The sequence below is a fragment of the Molossus molossus genome, unplaced genomic scaffold, assembly GCF_014108415.1.
Source record: "Molossus molossus isolate mMolMol1 unplaced genomic scaffold, mMolMol1.p scaffold_m16_p_7, whole genome shotgun sequence".
NCBI classification, from domain to species: Eukaryota; Metazoa; Chordata; class Mammalia; order Chiroptera; family Molossidae; genus Molossus; species Molossus molossus.
The window spans coordinates 41,599,319-41,621,432 of NW_023425401.1; the positions used below are offsets into that span (position 1 = coordinate 41,599,319).

Sequence of the window (22,114 nt, forward strand, 5' to 3'; positions counted from 1 at the left end):
TAATACTGTAATAATTTTGGATGGTGAGAGAAAGTAATGACTTTATGGTGATCATTTCATAATATATACACATATCAAATTACTGTTTTATCCCTGAAATTCATATATTTTAGGTCAATTATACTTCAATAAAAAAATAAAATAAAACTTATGAATTGTTTATTTCTGGAATTTTCCACATAAAATTTCAACTATGGTTGACTGGATTACTGAAACTATGGAAGGTGAAACTGTGCATAAGGGGGGACTACTGTACTTTAATGAACTAAATAACAAGTCTCTACTTTGGTTCAGTCTACGCAATCCAAAGAAAATAAAGGTTTGAGCAATGCCCTAAAAGAAAGTTTATGCTAACTCACCCACGTGGGTTGTTTACATTGCCGGACCTGGTGGAAAACACTTGCACAGTCCTCTGAACCCTCCAGTTCTTGGAGGCCCACTCTATTGTTTTTATAAGAGATATAAAAATTCAATCCTGTGGCCCAGTTGCATCAAAAAGCTACTTATTTCCAATGAGATAATTAGCCAAAAAAAAGTCATCCTTCTAGTCACATTACTGTTTGGAGCCGCAGTCTTTATTATATTTTGGGGATAATAACTCAGCCTCAAGAAAACACTAGGTTCACAGTAGCAATCATAGGCTCATTACCTGTAAGCTCCATATAATTTTTCCACATACATTGATTCAAATTTTTTTTCCTGGGTCAAGGACACAACTGCCCTAATGTTTTCTATTGCCTCTGCTGCAATCTGTAATGGAGAAGAGATCTTGATTAGAAATGTGGCTTTTCCTTCTGCAATAATGAAAAAAATAACCCTTACGACACTCTCAAAAGAAGCCTGAAAGGTTGCAAATTCCTTCAATTTGGAAAGCAAAGGTATAACAACGTGTTCTTTAAAACAACCTCGCTGGCACGATTGGCAATTTCAAAAGCACCTCTGGTTGTGTCAAGTATGGTGGGCCAGTGTTTGTATTCCCAGGACAACTGACAGGTTTAGGGCAAGAATGGTGACCTGATTCTATTCAGAAGCCTGATTCTATTCCCAGCCCTGCCACCAGGAAGTTACTTGACTGGCTTTAGTCACACCCCTCTGTGGCTTTGCTTTCTCCATAGGGTGGAGTCCTAGAGAGTTAGGCAAGTGATTTCTATGGGCTCACTAGAGGTGTTCATCATTCCCTCCAGGAGCACATCCCTTCACAGAGGACCTGTCACCCATAATTGGAAAGAGGATCCAAACTGTAAATAACATGACTCTGTTGTAAATCCCTGATTAAACCAGGGACAGACTCCTGACTGATACAGGCCAATCAGGTTCTGTTTCCTGGGCTTAGAGGCAACTGCTGGAACTAAGTCCTGTGGCTTTGGGAACTAAGGTCTCCATGGTATGCATAGGAAGCTGGTCTGAATATACAGCAATTGACAGAAGGACAGAACAAATGTGAGCAATTGACAAAGGACAGAACAAATGTGAGCCTCCAAGACAACAGAGCCTATGGCTCTAGAAGAGGAGCTCCTGGTGACTTTCCAGTGACATAAACCACGGGTGTGTCCAGCACTTCTGTGTGTCCTTACATTGTACCCCTTTTACCCAAGTCAGCCACTGCAGTTTTCAGATTCTGACAGCCAAACTGCCCTTGAGCAGTGTTCACTGTCTGACAACTTGCCAGTCTAAATCAGAGACCCACAGTTACCATCTAAACCATTAGCACAAGGGACTTAAGATTTTAATTTTAGGTTTTGGTTTTATCAGCTTTACAACTTTTACCTCAGTTCTCAGCTTCTGTTACCAGATGAAAGCAAGATATTTGATACTTCAGGCTGAACAACCTTATATCTTTATTATAAATGAAAAAAACTAACAGTAATAATAGCCAGAGTAGAGTCCTTACTGAGCTTTTACTATGTGCCAGGTTATTACGTCATTTAACTAAAATGCCCTCGTTTAGTCTCACGATAACCCTGTGAGGGAAATATTATTATTCCTGTTTTCGCAGACGGGGAACTGAGTCACGGAGAAGTTCAATGACCTGCCTGAAGCTCTCCAGTTGAGGAGCAGGCAAGCGAAGGTCCTCATCAGTCTACCTGGGCCAGTTCCAGGTTCTGAACCCATTGTGCCCTTCTGCTCTCCCTGTGTTACTCACACAAGGAGGAGCCAGTTGTTAATGACCAGGTACACTCAACTCTTGATATCCTGATCATGGATCAACTGCTTGGAGGGTTAATTCTGATTCAGCAGGACCTTAAACTCAGTAATTAGGCAGGACCTGAGACAAGAGGGTTCCTATTCCGCCCCACTGCTCCCCTTCCCAGACCAGCAGTCAACACCCTCATTACCAAGCCCTTTTTACAAAATGAAAATGGGAAGATATCCCAAATCCCAATGCACTTTAACCATGAATAATCCGCACCCAGATAAGTGAGAACTTTTCATTTGGTAAAAGCAGTGCTGTGGGAAGTTTTCTGAGACTTCTTTCTAACCCTCATTCTCTGTCAATTGAGAGTTGACTATGTAAACAACATTAACTATGATTACATTTCTGATAATAAACATTTAAAATGTCTAATTTCTCATATTGTCTTTTTTTTTTAAAAAAAAAAAAACCTTATTAGGTTAAAGTAGCTGCTAAAAATAATTTCAGACTGGTCAGTCTGAGTTATTCATTCTCTGGTCCCTAGAATGATAGAGTATTTACTAGTCAAAAGGAACTTGGGACATTATCTGGTATAATTTCTCATTTCATAAAAGTGGAAAGTGAGGACCAGACAAGTTGGGGACCTTTTCCAGTATCACACTCTGTGAGTAAGGCCAAGACTACAAACCCAAGGTGGTGTGTTTCATTTGCCATAATGCTCAATTCTAACTGCCCTACTGCCCAAATTCTGGCAGTTTTCAAGTGTGTTACTGGCCATATATAACACAGTCAAGACTCTATTATCTTAACTAGATTCAAGATGTCTTCTTTCACGTAACTCGTCTAAGAAAAATGTGTCTTCATTCTACATACTGACAATTTTCCCTTCTGAAATGTGAAAGGAAGCAGGGTGAAGGAGAAAGGAAACGAAACCACATACAGGGCGTTTTTTTGGTAGTTCATTGTGACAAACAGAAGTCAAGGAAATGATGCTCTAACCTCAGCCAGCACCCAAGAGGATCTTCAAGAACTTTAGACACACAGGGCTTCCTAAGTTTGGGAAACATGCACAGTGCTAGAGATCTAACTCTGGGTGAGGATGCAGGATGAACATGAGAAGGAAGCATTTTGATGGAAACCTGGGGGTGAGACTAACACTGCTTTGAACACAGCTGATGCCGGTTAAGAGAGAAGGAGCAACAATTTCATTGGCTCTAACTGGCTTATTGGAAGCATGTGCAATTGGAATTCTACTGTCACCCCTTACATGCCACACATCTGGAGCAAGTCACTGGACCTCTGAATGCTTTCTTCCCTGTGAGGTGGAGACACCATCTGTCCCACCTCACATAACCAGAGCAAAGGCCAGTTGCAGTCATGTCAGTGAAAGGGCTTTGTACAGTGTCATGCTATAGAAACTATCACAACTTATTTTCATGAACGGCTTCACCTCCTAATGTTTCAGTGAAGGATAAGATTTAAATAATATGATTAAAAGATATCCTGGATGTAAACTAGACTTAAATATTTAAATGCATGTACATGTAAGTAAAATGTTTATATGTAGATTTAGACACATTTAAACTCATATAAAGGGGCTGTGGAATAAGGAGCTTCAAAATTAGAGCCAGATTTGAATACCAGCCATGCCTTTAACTTGTTTGATTCTCAGATTCCACATCTGTAAAACTGACCACACGTTAAGTGTTTTCTATAGGCTATATATAACACTAGTACCTACTTATAGGATTATTGTGAGGATATAATGAGTTGGTGCACATAAATAGAACAGTTAGAACAATAACTGGCACATAGTCAAGACCCAGTGTTTGCCCAATTGCCATCACAGTTAGGACCACAAATCGAAGCATTACTGCCATCTGGTGGCGGCTCATCTCAATTACAGAAATCACAACCAAGAAGAAAAGAAGTGTCTAAGTACCAGCAAGTGCCCTACCTTCAACAATTCACTTACGTTCTGTTTTAAGGACTCCTCATCTGTAAAATAGGAGTGACATTTGTCCTAACAATAGCATCAGAATATGAAGTAAAGGGTAAAATGAACTTTGAAAATTCAGAAATTCTTTATAATGCCCACATGTTAAGTGTTTTCTATAGGCTAAATGTTTTCCATTATTCCGTGTTCAAGTTCTAGGCATTTTTAATACAGCAAAATATTTTATGCAAAGTGTAGACAATTATTCGTTGTAGTGAGAACAAATGTTTAATTATTAAAACATTCATGTTGTAGCCCTGGCCAGCTTGGCTCAGCAGTTAGAATGTCAGCCTGAGGACCAAAGAGTCTTGGGTTCAACTCCAATCAAGGGCACATACCTTGGTTGAGGTTTGGTCCTTGGCCCTGGTCAGGGTCATGTGGGAGGCAACCAGTTGATGTGTCTTTCTCATATCGATGTTTCTCTCTCCCTCCCACTCTATCTGAAGATAAAGGGGAAAATATCCTAGGGCGAGGATTAAAAAAAAAATTCTTGTTGTAATAAAGAATTCAAATAAAACATGTCAAAAAACAATACTTATACTAACTGAAGCCTTCTTTGACCTACCTTTCCAGCAATTTCCAGTTCCTTTTTATCTCTTTTGGCATTGCCAGCCAACATTTTCATTTCAACAATTCCTGACACAGCAATAATTGGAACAACCAATAAGAGCAAAAGAGTTAATTGCCAACCGTAGATAAATGATATGATAATGCCAGTTCCAAGGTTGGCTATATTCTGTGCAATTAAAGCCAGCCTGGTCCCAGTGGCCTGGAAGAGCGAAAGAGAGATGGTTGTGCTGTAAGTTGTAAATCCATGAGCTGCAGCCTGTGGCTTCTTGGTCAGAATGATGATGGGGTTCTGTGCCTGTGCTAATATGTGCTCCCTCTCGTTACGATAAATCCAATACACCTGTGCTTAACTCACGAGGCTCTGCAGGACTGTCCTTGTTCATGCTTTTCAACTCTCATGCCCACATGAGTTCAGCATTATAGTAATGAGTAATTAGCGGCTCTGCTTTTGGGTTAGTCTGTGGGGCACCCACACTTTTTCATGAAGGCAGCGTTCAAAGCGGAAACTCACCCCGGTGTACTCAGGTCATTTTAAAGGCTATTTGCTTTAAATGTGTAAGAGGGACATTTACATACAAGAGACCATGACCTGTTACAAAGTGTGCACACACTGTAGAGCACACACTACCACAAATTACTGTTTGTGCCGCTCAGAAACAGGGCTGTTGCAGTGGACACTGCAGTTGACTCTTCCCGCTCTCCCATGCGAGTGGACACAGCTTCACAGGGACCCGACCTCAGCGCCAGGGGTGGGGACCCCAACCAGGGACGGCGTGGCACTTCCCAGAGAGAGTTATAGGTCCAGGGGCCGGCATATCAGGTTTAAAGGAAGAGTGTTCATTGGGTGGTTGAGGTGCAGGTGTGCACTCTTATGCTGGCGGGAAACAAGGAGGCTTGGCGGCCTGGTTACCACTGGCAGCCATCCTCGGCCACGGAGGGACGGAGCCTTGAGATGAAGCCGATGCTGAGGACTGAAAGCCACTCAGAGCCACTCAGACAAAGGGAACCTGGGTTCTTCGTGACATTTTTGAGCCAGTGGATCAATGAACCCTGAAGTCTAACCTTCGTCTTTATTGTTTAGGCCTGTGTGAGTCGAGTTTCCTGTTATTTTCAGCTGAAAGCAACTTAACAAATGCAGCTATGCCATATGCTTATTCAAAACCACGTTAAAGAAAAGTAGTCTTAGAGGACGGTCTACATACTCCTTGCACTTGGGAGGCATCAGTTGCGAGTCTTGTTGAAAGTGCTCCAGTACTGTTTTTATGATCATCAAACCAGCTCATGTCCTACGGCAAAAAATACACCTTTAAATCAGTTCAAGATCAAAACAAGGGCAGAAAATCAGATGAAATCTTGCAACCCTTCAATGCTGAGTGAAGATCCACACTTAAGTTGGGTACTGGAGTTCAGGAGAGCCTCACATTTTGCAGAGCCCTGGTTCCTGCCCTGGCACACACCCTCAGAGTCCATCAGGGTCCAAGCCCCGAGGCTCCTCTGCTGTGACAGGGACGGCACCCCAGATGGGGCACATGAGTGTGGACCTATCCAGATGGCAGCTGCGCTCCCTGCCAGCTTCACTTGAGGTTACGGTGCATGAGGGTGTTCCACCTCCCAAAGCTCACAGCGAGCACCACTTCCTCCTGAGGTGGTGGTGTCTGTCACCAAGGCGGTGATGCTGAGCTGTGCTGGGCACGGCTTTCTTATAAATTCTAGGCATGAGAAAATCAGCCCTGGTTTCTCACCATGTTTGTTTTTAAACACAAAAGAGTGTATCTTGGATATGATTTTAATTATAAGCTACTCATCCGCAGCATCTTTTAGTTTCATATAATTTTCCCTACATAGCAAAAGTTTAAAAGATACTGAAAAAAGGTTTGTAAACTGAGATTTGCTTAAATACGATTCATGCTATGTACCCTCTTACGAACAGGAAGGTAATCAATTCCTGTCAATTGGATGAATAATATTCTGGCCCTCTCTTAAGACTTCTTTATAAAAATAGAGAATTTGTGTTCACATTTTCCCACAGGTCCTGCACCAGCCTGTGACCTTCCCAAGAGGGCAGATAGTGCATCTGGTCCCTGTCTGGGACATAGTAGGTAACAGTTTAGTGAATTAACAAGTGAACTAATGTGAAAACAGAGCTCAAGTAAGACAGAAACAAAATCAATTACCAACATTTGGGGAAACATATGGTTAGTATGTTGGACTGGGGTACATGAATTCTACCAACTTCCTTTTCCTTTGTTTAAAGGTGTCCTGGAGTCTCACCAGGGCTTGAGCAGAACCCAGAGAAGAGCTACAGGTCCTTGAAATGACAGGATCCATAAGAATAGAGACAGTTGCGAAATAAGCCAAAAAAGCTCCCTAAATTAAGCCTACTCCAACAAAAGCCCTGAGAGGTCTTTGGCTATTGAAGGACCAGGACAATGAGCGGGGCCTGACCAGTCCTTGCATGAACACCCGGAGAGAGCAGAGGGACAACATGAAATAAGGACAGAAAGGCTTAACGTAAGAAACCTGCACAGAAGCCCTTCTCCAGGGCGCGCCCACCTGTCTCAGCATTGCTTTGAAAGCCATTGACCGCAGCCTGGTTGTGAGGATCTCGCCAGCTTTTCCAAACGTGAAGCCCTGGTTGAGAAAGAAAAAAAAAAAAAGCTCCTGTCCCTTTTGATCATCCCTAGTATTCCGACACAAGTGGGTAAATGCCCACTGATTTTTACATTACTTATATATTAGTCAATGATTCAATTAACAAAAGCCTATGACCAAATACTAATTCAAAATCCCAACTTAAAATTCATGTACTGCTAAACCATTAGTATATAATTGAGATGAAAAACCTTAAAAGTGTCTAGTTCCAGCTTCTGAACCACTCTAAATAGGTTTCCTTTCCAAAATTTCAAGAACAGCATCTCAGTGAGAATGATACTGTGTCGAGTAACAACTCTCAGTTTGTTCCTAATACTTTATCCAAAACAGTCATAGAAGTTATACAATTCTATGCAGCAACACTTCTGGCTCGTGTAGTGTGGAGGGAGGGAGGAGGCCTTTGGTGAGAATCTCCAGAAGAGTTTGCTGGTTCTCTACCACAGCCCCACCTGCTCATATTGGGGAACAGGCCGTTCTTACTCCCCAAGCATGCTTGCCAGACAATCTCCCTCTTTCTACGCATATCATGACCAAATGCCCACAGCTGGGCTTGTTTCCTGGGCACCCGGGGTGGGCGGGAGCCTCCAGACACACCAGGCATTGGTGCAGGCGTGTGCAGGGCACTCCTGAAGGACACGAAGCCAGGAGGGTGGTGTCCAGGACTAGACTGCTCTCCTCCTTTCTTTGCTGGCAGACTGCTCAAAACCAGCATGGGCACCACAGTTCTATCCATCAGCCCACAGTTCTGCAGCCCCCAAAACACACTTCTGTAACTAGCTCCACTCCCTAACGCACCAGGGCTAGTGGCTGGGTGGGATCGTTGATTTCTAAATAAACAATTTCTAGATAAAAAGCGTGGCTTACTTTTGCCATTGGTTCAATAATGAAAAGAGAGAAGCATGCTGGGCCTGACTAGGAAACATTTTGCAGACTTAATGGATTGAATTGGAAAGGCCTGTGTGGAGTTAAAGAGACAAAGATATTTGGTACAAATCTAGGTAGAAAAGTATAGTCAGAGTAAGGTTTGCTAGTTCATTCTGGCCAGATCTACAGTGTAATGTAGTGTAATGCAATATAATGTATATTCTTCCAAAGAGGTCATCCATTAAGGAGGAAACACTCAGAGAAGTTACTTGATACTGTGTAAAGAGTAACAACGAAAAAGAGAATGCTATAGTATGTCCCCAACAGGGCTCCCCCCAGTTTTTAACTAGTTGAGTTGAACAGGTTCTTATGTCCTCCTGTGAACTCCGGTCTCTTTTTCCCTTGGCAATGAATGTTCACTGAAGCAAACCTAGAACATGACATCATTTAGCACACAGGGAAGTCACAGTTCCTTTTGCTACAGTCTGTCCTCTGAAAACACCCTGTACCGACTGTAATTGCAATTCATTTCAGTCTAAGGTTTGGAAACTCCATTAGGTCTTGATTAATTGATAATTAACCAATCTGTACTAATAAATAACTAAAATCCAATTATTAAGCTATATCCTTTAATTGAATCTAGACGCGATGAGAAGACCAAATCATAGGTGCCTACCTGGAGGAAGAAAGTAAAAAATGAAGTAATTCCCAGACCTAAGAACAGCAACGAGATCATGTTGCATTTTCGCTGCTTCTCATCATCGTCCCCTGGTCCAAAAATCTACAAAATAACATTCAAAATACCCACCTGGATTATAAGAGCTTGTCCATTCCTCCCATAAATAGTGGCTGGAGCATCACATTTTAAAACTAGGCTTTAAAATATGTTTTTTTTTTTTTTATTGTGGTAAAATCTGCATCGCACACTTTACCATTCTAACCATTTCTAAGTGCACAGTTCTGTGGCATTAAGTACATTCACAGTGTTGGGCAACCTCCTCCACTATCCATCTCCAGAACTTTTTCATCATCCCAAATGGAAACTGTACCCATTAAACAGTAACTCCACAGTGTCCCCTCCCTAGCCCTCTATGAACCACTATTCTACTTTCTGCCTCTATGAATTTGAGGAATACGTGGCTATTAACCTGGGCTGAAACAATGCACATGGATTGTGTATGGTTGCATGTTTTGGCGTTTGTTCTTCTTCCACCCAAACTCCTCCCTGCCCCCACCCCAACCCTCCGCCCCTCTCTCCACAGGGCCTCTGCAAGACTGACCTCTCCTGACCAACCTATGGGGAACAGCAACCCCGTCTCCAGCCCCTCCACTGCCCCATCCTGCTTTTAAGACACTCGTCCTCCCTGGACACATCATGTACTTTGTTTTGTTTTGCGTGTTTGGTAAACTGTTGAGAGCAGGGCTTGGTTTACTTTGTTTCCTGCTATATCTCCAGTGCCTAGGGTGGTGGTTGGCACATAGGAGACACCCAAAAATATAGATACAGTCCACAGAGCTCTTGAATTGCAAGAGAGTTGGGGATTGCTTTATTTTTAATTTAAAGACATTTATAGGGTCTTTTCTAACTTATTTATTTTTTGGCTTGAGGTCTTAATTATAGACCAATGTCTAATGTCACAAACATAATGAATTAAACATGATGGAGAATAATTCATCTTTAACAAGAAACACTCTCCAAAAATGTTACTGGTTGACTAAGGTTATACAATATAAACACTGGGCCAGTGCCTTAGATATTTCTGACAACTTCCTTTCAATATCCCCGCAGTCACATTAACAATTGGGTAATGTGAGTTTTCTTTCTTAGTCTCAGACCCCTCAAGCCTTGGAAGGATTGCTAAAATAATGACATGGGGGCTATCCCTTTTCTTTTTAATTGATTTGAGAGAGAGAGAGAGTTCAATTTGTTGTCTCACTTATTCATGCACTTATTGGTTGATTCTTGTATGTGCCCTGACCAAGGATCAAACTCACTACTTTGGCATAATGGGATAATGTTCTAACCAACTGAGCTACCTGGCCAGGGCTGGTGGCTATCACTTTGAAAACTCCCTATGAGGTGGACACTCTTAAATGCTTTCCATATAGTTACCTATACAATCTTCTTTCATCCTCAGCTATCCTATGTAGTGAATTTATTTTATGGATGAAGAAACTGAAGTACAGAGAGGGAAAGCATCTTGCCCAAGTTTGCACAGCGATCATGTGGTGAGGCTAGTCTGTGCCCAGAGCCTGCCCCTTAAATGCTAGGACTTGAACCCTTCCCTCCTCCACCTCATCCCAGCCTTCCTGTGAGCTGGCACCTCTTCTCCACAGACGGACGGAGATCACTGCCTGACACCAGTTGGACCCAAATGAAGACAGCTCATTACAGTGCCTCCTTCCCTGATTTCACAGCTTATAATTTCATTAATATCCTAACTTGGAAAGGCTCATACTTTTTCTTTGGCTTTCCATTTTTCCTCAAAAGGGAATCAAAAACTTTGGCTTACTTTAACTTGAGGATCCTTTATTCCAAAATGGACCCAGTGGCAAGGTTGGCATGAGAACTGATTTAATGATGAAGTGATTTAATTCAAGTGATTCAGCGACGTTTTCAAACTTACTGCTATCATCTCCGAGAATATGACTGAAAATGCCGGCTGAAGTGCCCCATTAGCAATGGCGCATACCGTTCCCACCACAAAGTAGGGCCATTCTGTTTTATTCAGTCTCAGGACCTTCAGGAAAGACACTGGTGGCACATTTTCATCCTAGAATATATCAGGATAGCCTGGTGATCACACAACAGCTACCAGAGTTTGTAGACATAGAAAAGACACAGCATCGCCCTCAAGGACCTTGCAAACTAGGTGCAGGGGAGGAACACCCACAGCAAATCTGTGCTAGAGAGTAGGACAGCGTGTCGTAAATGTTGACAATGTTCACTGGTTACACAGCATAAGCTGAATATGAAGCAATCTCTATGGCGGGATCAGTCCATTGGTCTGTGTACAAAATGTCCTGGAATTCAAGTCCTAACTCAACTCAGGTGATGTGGGGCCAAATGAGACAATATCCATGAACAGAAGGATTAACATCAACACAAATGCAGGATACATGATGAACTTGAGAATACAGGCCTGGTCTCCTCATCCCCAGAACCAAGCCCAGGGCTGCCTTTTCTGGGACACGTTTCCAATTCACAAAACCAAATTCATTGTGCCCTTCTTATCTTACCACTGTTCCCTGTGCAGACTGCTCTTCTCATAAATTAGCTTGTTTTTTGTTGTTGTGGTTGTTTTTCTTTTGTTTGTTTTATGCCTCCTTTTCTATGTGAACTTTTAAAGGTGAAGACTATGTCTTCATATCCCCCAGAAACTAGCCCTGTGCCTGGCACCTCTCGGAGTCTCAGTAAATATTGATACTGTCTGGTCAAGCATGAAGGATTTAAGTCACAGAAAGGAGAATATTCTGACTGTAGAGGTAGTTTACCAATAAACTAGATACTAAAGCTGCCTATGGAATTCCATAGCCTTACAGTCATTTATTTTATTTTATTTTTTAAAATTTATTTTTGTTACAGATGTTTCTCCTTACCCCTCCCAGACACCCTCCTCCTGATCCTGCTCGTCCCCCTGCCCCCCCCCCAAGTATTGTTGTCTATGTCAATATGTTACACATACATACATATAAATTCTTTGGTTTATCTCATCCCTCCCTCCACCTCCCACCTCTGAGGTTTGTCAGTCTGAACCATGCTCCTTTCTATGTCTCTAGGTCTATTTTGTTCATCAGCTTATTTTGTTCATATATTCCACAAATAAATGAGATCATGTGGTATTTGTCTTTCTATGATTGGTTTATTTCACTTAGCATAATATTTTCCAGGTCCCTCTATGTCATCTCAAAGGATAAAAGATCTTTCTTTCTTATAGCTGCACAGTGTTCCATTGTGTATATGTACCACAGCTTAGCCTTAACAACCATTTAAATAGGTAATGTTTGTCTCTATGAAACAGAATGTAGGAGTAGGTTCTACTCAGCCTGCCTTTTCAAACCACCCATTTTCACATCTTCAATGTTTGGTTTTTCTCTCTAGTTAACATTATCCTCAAGTCTGTCTCCAGCCTGATGAAGGAGCCATGTTCACAGGCTGCCATTCAAAACAAACAGGTCTTCTGAGGTCCCTCCAATCAGACTTCATCTCTCCCTCCCCTTGGACACACTGTTTATGCCACTATGATGGTGCTTGTGAAAATCTTGTTGATGGTGGCATTTTGTCTTTGTGCATTTCTCCAAGAGAAGTACTCGTCTAAAATACCAGCTGTAAGAAAGAAAGATCTCTTATCCTTTGAGATGACATGGAGGGACCTGGAGAGTATTATCCTAAGTGAAACAAGCCAAGCAGAGAAAGACAAATATCACATGATCTCACTTATTTGTGAAATATAATGAACAAAACAAGCTGATGAACAAAATAGACCCAGAGACAGAGAAGTAGGGTACAGACTGACAAACCACAGAGGAAGGGGATGGGGGAAGGGAAGAGAGAAATCACAGAACTTATATGAATGTATGTGTAACCATGGACATAGACAACAATGCTTGGGTGGGGGTGGATCGGGAGGAGGGTGTCTGGGGGGGAAAAGGAGAAAAACCTGTAACAAAAATAAATTAATAAAAAATATTGTAAAAAAAACAAAATACCAGTCTCTAGAGACTTAGCATAACTCTCAAGATAAATGAGGAAGTGAAAGTCAATACTTCCATAGCCAAAAAGGGGGAAATTGTTTATCTTACTTGTGATAATTCAGCTCTACAATAGCACAATTGTTATTCTTCTTTTTATAAATACACCAAGATTAAGACCTCTAGAGAACCCTCATAATTTCTGCAGTAAATAATATTATGGGCAAAGAAAATCAGAGGCAATGAGCTCCCAGTAGGCTTAATTTCTTCAGGACAACACAAGAGTAAAAATAAACTCATCCTTTATCAATAAGCAACATCAGAATGTATTCTCAAACCAATGACTGAAATAAGAAATTATCTTCGTAGGAATAGATTCCCTTGCTATTATAAAAGTTTCTGTTAACTTGAATTAACAATATCCCGAGTATTCAGGTGAGAAATGTTAAAGAATGCACAATTTTGCTTTTCTGGCCATTCTCCCCTTTTTCTTACTAAGAGAAACCCAATCTAGTTCAGAGTGGCAATACATACAGCAAAAGGGCTCAATTTTTCTATCCTCCCTTGTAGTTAGGTATGGCTATGTAATTAAGTTATTGCCAATGGCATGTAAGCAAAAGTATTACATGGAACTTCTGGAAAATCTTTTTTTTTTTTTTTAATATATATTTATTGCTTTCAGAGAAAGGAAGGGAGAGGGAGAGAGAGAAACATTGATCAGCTGCTTCCTGCAACTACCAGGGCCTCTTACTATAGACTAGCCTTACAGTCATACTTCATTTTATTGTACTTTGCTTTATTGCATTTCACTAATGCTGTGTTGTTGTTTTTTTTGTACAAAGTGAAAGCAAGATCCTCCACCCCCAAAAGATTACTACTAGTTTTATTGTGATGATCTGAACCAAACCTGCAATATCTCTGAGGTACGTCTGTATTTATCTCTGTATCTCTGAGATGAATGGGATATCCAATTTTAATTTTAAGCATCTAAGCACAAACTCTAAGTTTTTTCCATTGGAAATTTATTTTTAATTGGAATTGATTTCAATTTATTGTCAAATACATTTAACATCAGGGATTTCCTTTTTTCAAGAAGAGCATGACATAGGAGGAATCACCTGTAATATTTGCAAGGCTAAGAATTTCAACAGCAAAACTGCACAACAAAAGATTTAATTTAGGAGAAAACAACTTACAAGTTCATTGGTTTCCACATCAAGGCCATTCTGATACCTTCGTGAATTCCTAAGGCTTTTATGAGTAGAATTCCTAAATATGCCAGATTTCCAGCCATTTGGGGCCATACCGGTGGCATGTTCAACTTCAACTTCTTCTGACTGGATCTGGTTTCCTGATGTCTGAAAGAAGAACAGAATGTTAAACTGTGTGTGCGCGCGTACGTGTGTGCGTCCAGACCTATCTTACCTCCACGTTTACAACCACAAATGCATTTTCCATATTACATGTGTCAAGACAGATTCCATAACCACATCATAGTCATCTGTAAAACTATAAAGAAGTGTACCAACACACGGAAGGCAAAATGGTTAAAAAGGACAGAAAGGTTAAATTCAACTTGACCAGTATGAACATTTGAGTATGAAATATTTTTTTAAGAACTAAAAGGCAAATTTTTTATCCCCCAGAAAGTATGTAGGAATTTCCTCAATATGTAAGAATCCAGAGAACAAGGTATGACCACCACAAAAGGGAAGAAAATAAACAGAACTATTACCAAGGACTCACTTTTAAAGCTACAGACAAGGAAAAGCTGGTCACTCCCTCACATAAGCAATTAAACTACTTTCCTTGACCGGCTGAATGCAGTCAGCTTCCTTCCTCACAGTCCTGCTAAGCACCACACCTCGCTCCAGTGACCCAACCTGCAGGCACAGCCTCACTGCAGGCTTTGGGATTAATTCTTTTCTTAAAGGGGTGGGAAGGGGGTAATTTAAGGATCTCTAGCTAGCTTAATGCCAGGTGAGAGAACATCAAGCCAACCTTGCTAGAGTCTAACTCTGGTCTGGTTCCCTGTTTGCTTCCTCCATGTCTGAGTGCACATTTTACTGGTTTGTCTGGGACTTCAGTCCCTGTAGTACCAACTTATTCTTGCTTGTTCCCAACCCAATCCTATGGCTAATGCCTTACAGCACCTACAATACCCTGTCTTTCTTGATCTCTGCCTATTATCTGATCCTAGTTTTCCACTAGTGTTTTCAACACCTAACAGAATATTGCCTGTGTGCCTTGAACAAAAGTATTTCTGCTTGGTAGATTCCTTGCTTGCTTATAACTGGAACTGTTCTATACCATCTCCCAACCAAACCCAACCTACATTCAAGATGCAGTCTTGTAACTGATCCCTGCATCCTCACGTCCACCCACTCACACTACTACCAGATTCATTATCCTAAAGGGTAGCTCTGCTCGAATCGCACCCCAGCTCAGAAATCATCCTCAGCTCTCCACCACATACTCAACCTGGCTCCTCCCAAATTCAGTTCATGGTCGTTCACAATGGGCCATCTCTCATGAAGGCCTCCCCTTATCTTGGCCTCCTTTTGCAATCTCGCCCATGCTATCAAGGATAGTTCTTCCGTTAAGCCCATTCTGATTTTAGCCTCCTCCTATGATCAAATGAACATTACCCACCCTATAATATTTTTTCTGTTCCTTACCTAAAGTTCTCACTTAGTGGGTGCTGAGGTCATTGGCTACAAAGCCAAGATGGTCCTTTTACTAGGTGATAAAAAGTATATTTAAAACCAGCAGCCCTCATTTCTTACACTTGAATATACTTCAGCTGGCTTAAACATTTAATTATAAAAAGTAAAACAATAGCCCTGGCCAGGTGGCTCAGTTAGTTAGACTATTGCCCTGTACAACAAAAGGTTGCCAGTTCGATTCCTAGTCAGGGCACATAATTAGGTTGCAGGTTCAATCCCTGGTCAGGGCACATATGGGAGGCAACCTATCAATGTTTCTCTCTCTCTCTCTCTCTCTCTCTCTCTCTCTCTCTCTCCCTCTCCCTCTCCCTCTCCCCCTCTCTCAAAAATCAATAAAAACATCTCCTCAGGTGAGGATTTTAAAAAAGTAAAACAATAAATGTTGAAATAAAATATGGATAAATATCCTTTCTAAGAATAACTCCAAATCCTGAAGATATGGATGAAAAAAAATCAAATTACATACAATTAAAAACTTACCTTGGCAGCCAAACAAACAATAAAGTAAAATAGGAAGCACAAAGTTGTAAAAAATATTTTCAATACATGCAAGAGAAAAGTATATTTCCTTTTTATGCAAGGTGCTCTTATAAATTAATAAGAATGTTATAAACAACCAACCAAAAAACAGCCTAATTCAGGAAAAGATTCTTTCACAGAGGAAAAAATACAAATGGCCAATGAACATGTGAAAACATGCTCAATCTTGTGAATAACTGAGGAAATGCAGAGTTACTATGTATCTTTTTTAGGCTACCAGGATGAAAAATAAATAACAAATAGCAGTCAGCAGAAGTTTGGGTTAGGGGGCAGTTTCAAATTTCTAAGATACTCATGTCTGAATATCTTTTTTTTTTTTATCCTCACCTGAGGACATTTTTATGTTCATCTTCACATAGAGAGGGAGAGAGGGAGGAAGAGAGAGAGAGAGAAACATTGATGTGAGAGAGACACATCGAGTGGCTGCCACCCACATGATCCCAACCAAGGCCAGGGACAAATTGCAACCAAGGTCCGTGCCCTTAGCGGGAACTGAATCTGGGACTCCCTGGTCCATGGGCTGATGCTCTAACCGATGAGCCAAACTGGCCAGAGTTCATGTCTGAATATTTTTATATTTTTAAAAAAGAATGTATTACATTTATGATGTGAAAAAACTTAAGGCACTGTTAAAAGAAACAACCAGGAACCAACAATCTGCCTAATGGAAAAACAGTGATCATTCTGCTTAGAAACAAAACCAAGACAAGGATGGATTATTAACACTAGGTTGGTCTTTGAAGTCTGAGGAAAAGAAAGCAGCATTAGGGAGCATTTAGTAAACCCTCAGACTCCCTGTGGCTCTTTCTTCCATTTCTCCAAAAGCATCAACACTTAGAAGGCAAAGCAAACCCAAATCAGAAGTGAGAAAGGTGTAGGCACCAAAACCCAAGGACTTGCCCAAGCCATTGCTTAATTGGTGGCAGGCCTTTGCAATCACACCAGGTTACTATTCAGTCTTTAACTTTTCCTAGGAAAGAAAGCTTAGGGAATGTGACATAGAAAGGCCAGAGCTATCCGATCCCCTTGGCAGTCTCCCAACCTACATCCTGGTGGGAGTGGAAGGTCATTCTTTCAGAGACACAGAAATAGGCCAGCCAAGGGAGAAAGTGGTTACCTCATTTGAGGACCCATCAGTAATTAGGAAAGGCACTATGATTAATCCCCTCCATCTGGAGAACATTCTCTGGAAAAATGAAGCAAGATTTATAAAACTTTCATTTCATTTGATATTTTCACTTTGGGGATTTTGTAAATTTCAATAACTATCATTTCTCAAGTATCCTTTTAAAAATTAAATAACAGCCTTATTGAGACATAACTCACATACCATAAAATTATCCTTTTAAAGTGTTTTTATTTTATGCCCATCAAAATACCAACGACATACTTCACAGAATTCGAACAAATACTTCAAAAATTCATATGGAACCAAAAAAGACCCCAAATAGCCACAGCAGTCTTGAAAAAGAAAAACAAAGTAGGCGGGATCACAATACTGGATATCAGGTTGTACTACAAAGCTATTGTAGTCAAAACAGCCTGGTACTGGCACAAGAACAGGCACATAGATCAATGGAACAGAACAGAGAATACAGAAATGGACCCAAAACATTATGCTTAATTAATATTTGACAAAGGTGGCAAGGGCATACAATGGAGTAAAGATGGCCTCTAATAAATGGTGTTGGGAAAATTGGACAGCTACATGCAAAAAAAGGAAACTAGACCATCAACTTACACCATACACAAGAATAAACTCAAAATGGGTAAAGACTTAAATGTGATTCATGAATCCATAAAAATCCTAGAAGAAAATGTAGGCAACAAAATTTCAGACATCATACGCAACAGAATTTTCACTGATACATCACCTAAGACAACAGAAATAAAGGAGAAATGAACACATGGGACTACATCAAACTCAAAAGCTTCTGCACAGCAAAAGAAACAACCACCAAAATGGAAAAGCAACCCCCTTTATCGGAGAGCATTATTGCCAATGATACATCAGATAAGGGGTTAATTTCCAAAATACATAGAGTGCTCATACAACTCAACAAAAGGAAGACAAAGAACCCAATTGAAAAATGGGCAGAGGAGCTGAATAGACACCTCTCCAAACAGTACATACAAATGGCCAAGAGACATATGAAGAAATGCTTAACATCACTAATCATTAGAGAGATGCAAATTAAAACAATAATGAGGTATCACCTCACACCTGTCAGAATGCCCACCATCAACAAATCATCAAACAACAAGTGTTGGCGAGGGTGTGGAGAAAAGGGGACTCTAATACATTGCTGGTGGGAATGTAGACTGGTGCAACCACTACGGAAAACACTATGGTGTTACTTCAAAAAATTAAAAATTGAATTGCCATTTGACCCAGTGATCCCACTTCTAGGAATATACCCTAAGAAGCCTGAAACGCCAATCAGAAATAATATTTGTACTCCCATATTCGTAGCAGCACTATTTATAATTGCTAAGATCTGGAAACAGCTCAAATGTCCATCAGTAGATGAATGAATAAAAAAGCTGTGGTACATATACACAATGGAGTACTATGCAGCTGGAAGAAAGAAAGATCTCTTATCCTTTGAGACGACATGAAGGGACCTGGAAAGTATTATCCTAAGTGAACTAAGCCAAACAGAGAAAGTATCCTTTTAAAATGATCTCACTTATTTGTGGAATATAATCAACATAACAGTCTGAAGAACAGGGTTAGTTTGTGGAAGTAGGGTACAGACTGACAATCCCCAGAAAAGGGGGTGGAGTGGGGGGGGAGTGATAAACCACAGAACTCATATACATGTACGTATAACCAATGGACATGGACAACAAAGCTGGGGACAGGGCAGGGAGGGAGGGAAAGGAGGGTGTCAATGGGGAAAAGGGAAAAACATCTATAACAAAAATAAATAAATGAATAAATAAATAAATAAATAAATAAATAAATAAAGTGTTTCTATTTTATTATTTAATATATTCACATGCTTATTTCTTAACTTTATAACAATGTTGCATGGTGGCTTAATGTTTCAAATGTGAAAACTGAGGCTCAGAGGAATTAAGTAATTTGTCAGAAAATGAAGCAAATTTTTGACTTAACTTTTTTGACCCACATGCTTCAAGGACAATATTTAGAGTAGAGAAATACTGGAAACGAGTCAAGAATCCAGCTTTAGAGAAGCAACTATGCAATTAATTACACATTAATATAATGGACTGCTAAGTATACATTAAAATTATAGTATTTAGATGATGTAGATATGAAATGTTAAGGAAAAGAGACAAAAATATGTATGTACATACTAGTCATAATTATAGCAAAGCAAATGCCTATACTTCTACAAATATAAGAACCATGTTTATAAGATAAAATATTTTATAGAGTATTTTGCAAAGTTACTCAAGTGATTAAGCACAATAAAGTGTCTTGTTCAATAAGACAAACCAATAATTACCAATATTCCTGTTTTAGGAATTAAAGTGAATACTTTTTTTTTGAGGAGGGGACATATAACAAGCTCAGAGCTTTAAATGAGTTAGAAAAAGATATCTTTATCAATGTGTTGGTCAAGTGAATTACCCTTTTATAGAGGCAGGATATGAGAGTGTATAAAATAAAATAGTTAATTTTATTCTTGGATAAACCATCATAAGTTATCCCCAAAGTCTGGTTTATAAATATCTTCAGGAAAAGATGTTTAACACTGACTAGCTATGACATTTGAACAAAGTTTTCTTAGCTCAAAATGCAAGTGTTAGTTACTCTTTATTTTAAATTTATTTTTATTGTTGAAAGTATTACAGATGCTCCTCTTTTCCGCCCAGTGACCCCCTCCTCCCCACTCCCACCCTCCTCCTGCCTTCCCCAAACTATTGTCTGTGCCCATTGTTTATGCATATATGCCTTAAATTCCTTGGTTTATTTCTCCTTCCCCCCCTCCCCCAACCCTTTCCCTCTGAGGTTTGTCAGTCTGTTCCCTACTTCCATATGTCTGGATCTATTTTGATCATCAGCTTATTTTGTTGATTAGAACAATTTTTTTAAACAAAAACAAACTATAGGCATACCTCATTTCATCAAACTTTATTGTGCTTCACAGATGTTGAACTGTTCACAAATTGAAGGTAAGACCCTCCACCAGCAAAAAGATTATGATGGCTTCTTTGTGATACTTTATCTCATTGGTTCAGAACTAAACCTTCAAATCTCTGAGGTATGCCTGTATTCACTTCCTAGAGATATGAATCTTGCTATTGGTTTTATTAGGATCATCTGGGAAGCATTTTAAAATCACATAATAATCTCCCCCCAGTCACTAGAGATCCTGGCATTGCCCTTGTACCCCTACCGCTACTCTGAGCATCCCTAATCATATGGCAGAGAAGACCTGTTGTTAGTTTGAACATATTCCCCAGGCAATTAAGAATCTCTATCCTAAGGAATAAGTTCAAAATGTTTTGAGTATCTTCCTTTTTTTGGGGGGGGGGGCCCTTTCTCTATTTCAGGACTATTTCACTAATTCTGAATTAAAGTCTCAAATGTATTCTTTCAGGTATCTTCCTGAATACTTCTTACTCCTCAGTATGGCATTAGCTGTGTGATATTTTAATCATGTAAAGAATACTACATTGGGGAGCACACAGCAGAAACACTTCCCAGGAAGCAGATACCTGCATGGTAACAAGCTTGAAGTATAATCCTTCCTTCTTCATTAGTTCTCTGTGGCTTCCTTGCTCCACGATGACTCCATCCTCAAAGCCAGCGATGACATCTGCATTTCGGATTGTAGACAACCGGTGTGCAATCACAATCGTGGTCCGGCCTTCTCTGGCCTGAAGGGGGAAAGGACAAATGCATGGGCAGCAAGTTTGTGATGTGTGCGCACTGTCAATGAACATGCACAGTTAAGCCCTGGGAAGGACATGTCTGCGGTTGAAGAGACAGGAGCTCCTCCTTCCCCTGTGATTAGAGCACACAGGCATCATTCCTTTAGGAAAGAAAGGTTCAAGTAAAACTTGAGTTCTGGACTAGACAACAGGCCAATCCCTTCAGAATGAGGATGGGTAACTCTGGAAGCCTAAGTAGTGTCAGTCTTTAGCCAAGAAACACGAGAAAAGGTTTGAGCCTTCTCAAGGGCAGTCGCACTTGCCCGAGGAGCCCTTGTTCTGAGTTATATGGCTGAGCAGAGACTTTGGCGGAAACGCGGTAGGGGAGTTGCTGCCACACACCCTCCCCCAGAGCACTTTTCAGGGCTACTTTTAATGTGCCTGATTTTACCTGTAGTTCTGACGGACTACATGTAGGCAGTTTAGGTGAAAAGGTGCCTTGGGGTCTGGATGGTTCAAAATCTGGTTCAAAGTCCATCTGAATCACAATCTATAGAATGTGGCTAGTAACTTCAATTTTTAACAAGTACCTCAGGTGATTTTTTAATACATGCTGAAATCTACTAATTATTCTTCTAAGTAGTTCAGTGAATTAGCATGTTGGCTTGGTAGGTTTATCCACGGGCATTTAAACCCCGAAAAATGTTCATCAAATTATTCATGCTGTGTCATTAATAATGCTTACTCTTCTTGATACTCTAATGGATATCAAGTATTAGGCTAAGAGTTTCTCTTTTTCCTATGGAATTTATTTTATTTTATTTTATTTTTAATAGTTTTTTTTTTTTTTTTGGTTAGTCCCTTCAGCTTTTTCACCCAGCTCCCCAAACCCCCACCCCTCTGACAGCTGTCAGTCTGTTTTCTGTATTTATGAGTCTGTTTCTATTTTGTTAGTTTATTCTGTTTATTAAGTTCCATATATAAGTGAAATTATATGATACTTGTCTTTCTCTGACTGGCTTATTTCATTTAGCCTAATACTCTCCAGGTCCATCCATGCTGTTATAAAAGGTAAGATATCCTTTTTTTTTT

The 22,114-nt window shown here is 40.3% G+C and overlaps 1 protein-coding gene across 20 annotated transcripts in view; it reads right to left on the reverse strand.

Moving 5' to 3' along the window:
• Window positions 1-22,114, reverse strand: part of LOC118619596 (phosphatidylcholine translocator ABCB4) — a 205,226-nt gene that overhangs the window by 24,336 nt on the left and 158,776 nt on the right. For 9 of the 20 annotated variants that reach the window (XR_004957304.1, XM_036246281.1, XM_036246273.1 and 6 more), the window contains 8 exons: window positions 20,867-21,028; window positions 14,105-14,266; window positions 10,844-10,990; window positions 8,893-8,997; window positions 7,254-7,331; window positions 5,903-5,986; window positions 4,696-4,899; window positions 650-750 (listed from right to left, as the gene is read on the reverse strand). The exons of 1 other annotated variant lie outside the window; for it this stretch is intronic. Coding sequence is in view for 13 of the 19 variants with exons in the window: in XM_036246281.1 (XP_036102174.1) it covers window positions 650-750; window positions 4,696-4,899; window positions 5,903-5,986; window positions 7,254-7,331; window positions 8,893-8,997; window positions 10,844-10,990; window positions 14,105-14,266; window positions 20,867-21,028 (1,043 nt within the window). In the remaining 6 variants the exon portion in view is untranslated. Of the gene's footprint in view, window positions 1-649; window positions 751-4,695; window positions 4,900-5,902; window positions 5,987-7,253; window positions 7,332-8,892; window positions 8,998-10,843; window positions 10,991-14,104; window positions 14,267-20,866; window positions 21,029-22,114 lie in introns of those variants that run through there. 10 more of the 20 variants (XM_036246274.1, XM_036246275.1, XM_036246276.1 and 7 more) reach the window with 10 other exon arrangements.